This window comes from Coenobita brevimanus, chromosome 8 (assembly GCF_032717465.1).
Source record: "Coenobita brevimanus isolate Jiangsu-jjx chromosome 8, ASM3271746v2, whole genome shotgun sequence".
NCBI lineage: Eukaryota > Metazoa > Arthropoda > Malacostraca > Decapoda > Coenobitidae > Coenobita > Coenobita brevimanus.
Genome location: NC_136961.1, coordinates 38,852,430 through 38,854,052, shown reverse-complemented (window position 1 = coordinate 38,854,052; position 1,623 = coordinate 38,852,430). Strand labels below are relative to the sequence as shown.

The 1,623-nt window shown below is 50.5% G+C and overlaps 1 protein-coding gene across 1 annotated transcript; it reads right to left on the bottom strand.

Moving 5' to 3' along the window:
- Positions 1-643: 643 nt before the first annotated feature.
- LOC145407631 (cold shock-like protein CspE) lies at positions 644-1,027 on the bottom strand. The gene has a single exon (XM_080278504.1). It carries the CDS (start codon positions 1,025-1,027, stop codon positions 644-646), a length of 384 nt encoding a protein of 127 aa, XP_080134630.1.
- Positions 1,028-1,623: the final 596 nt, after the last annotated feature.

Below are 1,623 nucleotides of genomic sequence, written 5' to 3'. Positions count from 1 at the left end.
GCCTTATGGTCATTGGCCTCTATGTGGGGCATTAGGCCAAAAAGGATTGTTAAGTCAGAGTGAAGCACCCATATAACGACCAATCTAGGGAGCCAAGCGTGGTGTAAGCATGAAGTAAAATGCTCGGAGATCGGCCAGGAGTACCTCCTCCCCCGTGACAATCAGAATGGGTGGAATTCCCTCACCCAGGTCGACCGCCTGGAGCAGAACATAGAGGTGGCTCCGAGCTAACACGACCAAATGTGGGCATCAAGTGTCAGAAGGCGATGGTAGGAAGATACTGTACGTCTAGCCGATCCTTGTAGTCCACATTAAGAGGGCAGATGGGCTGCCCTTTTCTGCCTGAGGAGGGAAAGACTCATTGACCTCTTCCCTAGCCAGCTCGGTGTTCTGTGTGGCAATTTTCCGGTTGAGGGGATTATCCAGACTTAGTCTCTTCCTCAGCATTGTGTGGGGGATGGCAGGCCGGGCCCAACGCTTCCAACGCGAGGGGCAGAATGCACATCGCAGGCAAAGCACTCGGAGATGGCAAGGGGAGGCAGCCCATTCTCTTCAAAGATCTTAGGGAGAAGATCGTACAAAGCCCCGTTGTAACTCCTGCAAATAGCCCTCGCCATCACGATGCGCATTTCATCAACGGTGCTTATCTCCCTAGGACTCTCACGACCCTGGCCCGGTGTCCCTGGGCCGTGGGACATCGCCGTGCGTGGTCAGAGCCCTGTACAGCTATGCTTCCCGGCCCAATAACAGCCCACGCTTCAGGACCCTCAGAAGTCTCAAAGAGACAAAACTCCACCGTCTCACCATCACCAAGGGAGTGCTGGAGATGCCATGGGTTTGGTGCAATGACAGCCTGGCGGTGCATAAAAACATCATTGCCAGTATCCTGGCACTTAGTGAAACTGTACCCTGCCCTGAAGCTGAACCAAACCACAGTTCCCCTGATCTTCTGGGTTGCTGGAGACTGGGGTCTGCTTCTTGCCCCCCTCAGTGGGTCGCAGGCAGTAGCAGGTGATATGGCCTCCATCGTTGCTTGATCTGAACTCCGATGCTCTCTCTCTCTCTCTCTCTCTCTCTCCTCAATGGTTCTGTCATGGCTGGCTGTTCATATATGATTCACGCGAATTAGATGGAGACAGGTAGGTGGTGTAGATCAGCTTAGGTGATCACTCATTGGCTGCTTCGTTGGCTAAGCCTTTGTGACGTTTTGATGAAGGTAGGATCTGGAAATCTTCGACTTGTGTGTTTACGGTAAGTTGATTTGTGATAATGCTGATTGCCCCTAGAAACAAGAGCAATGTGTTTGTCCAGGTCTGTATGGCGAACATTTCTGTATAGTGTCCTTAATGATCTAATCATCCATCTGTAGACATGTGGTTTCTGTAGTATATAATTATGTGTTTGCTGGTTGTGGGTGTAGTGGTGTCTTGGTGAGTATACCATTCGTCCATGTGTCTCTTAGTTACGTCGGATACATCGGTGTTAGTGTAGCCGTTGTTAACGAGGATGTAAGTAACATGTTCTAGTTCTTAGATTGCGTCTTTCAAAGTGGACAAGTGGGAAAGGGCTCTTCTGATGTAGGCACTGTTAGTGGAGTACAGCTAACGTCTGAAGCACTCACTA

Bases quoted from the DNA above. Each gene is read 5' to 3' on its own strand.
- LOC145407631 (XM_080278504.1), bottom strand. From the start codon at position 1,027: ATGGAGGCCATATCACCTGCTACTGCCTGCGACCCACTGAGGGGGGCA.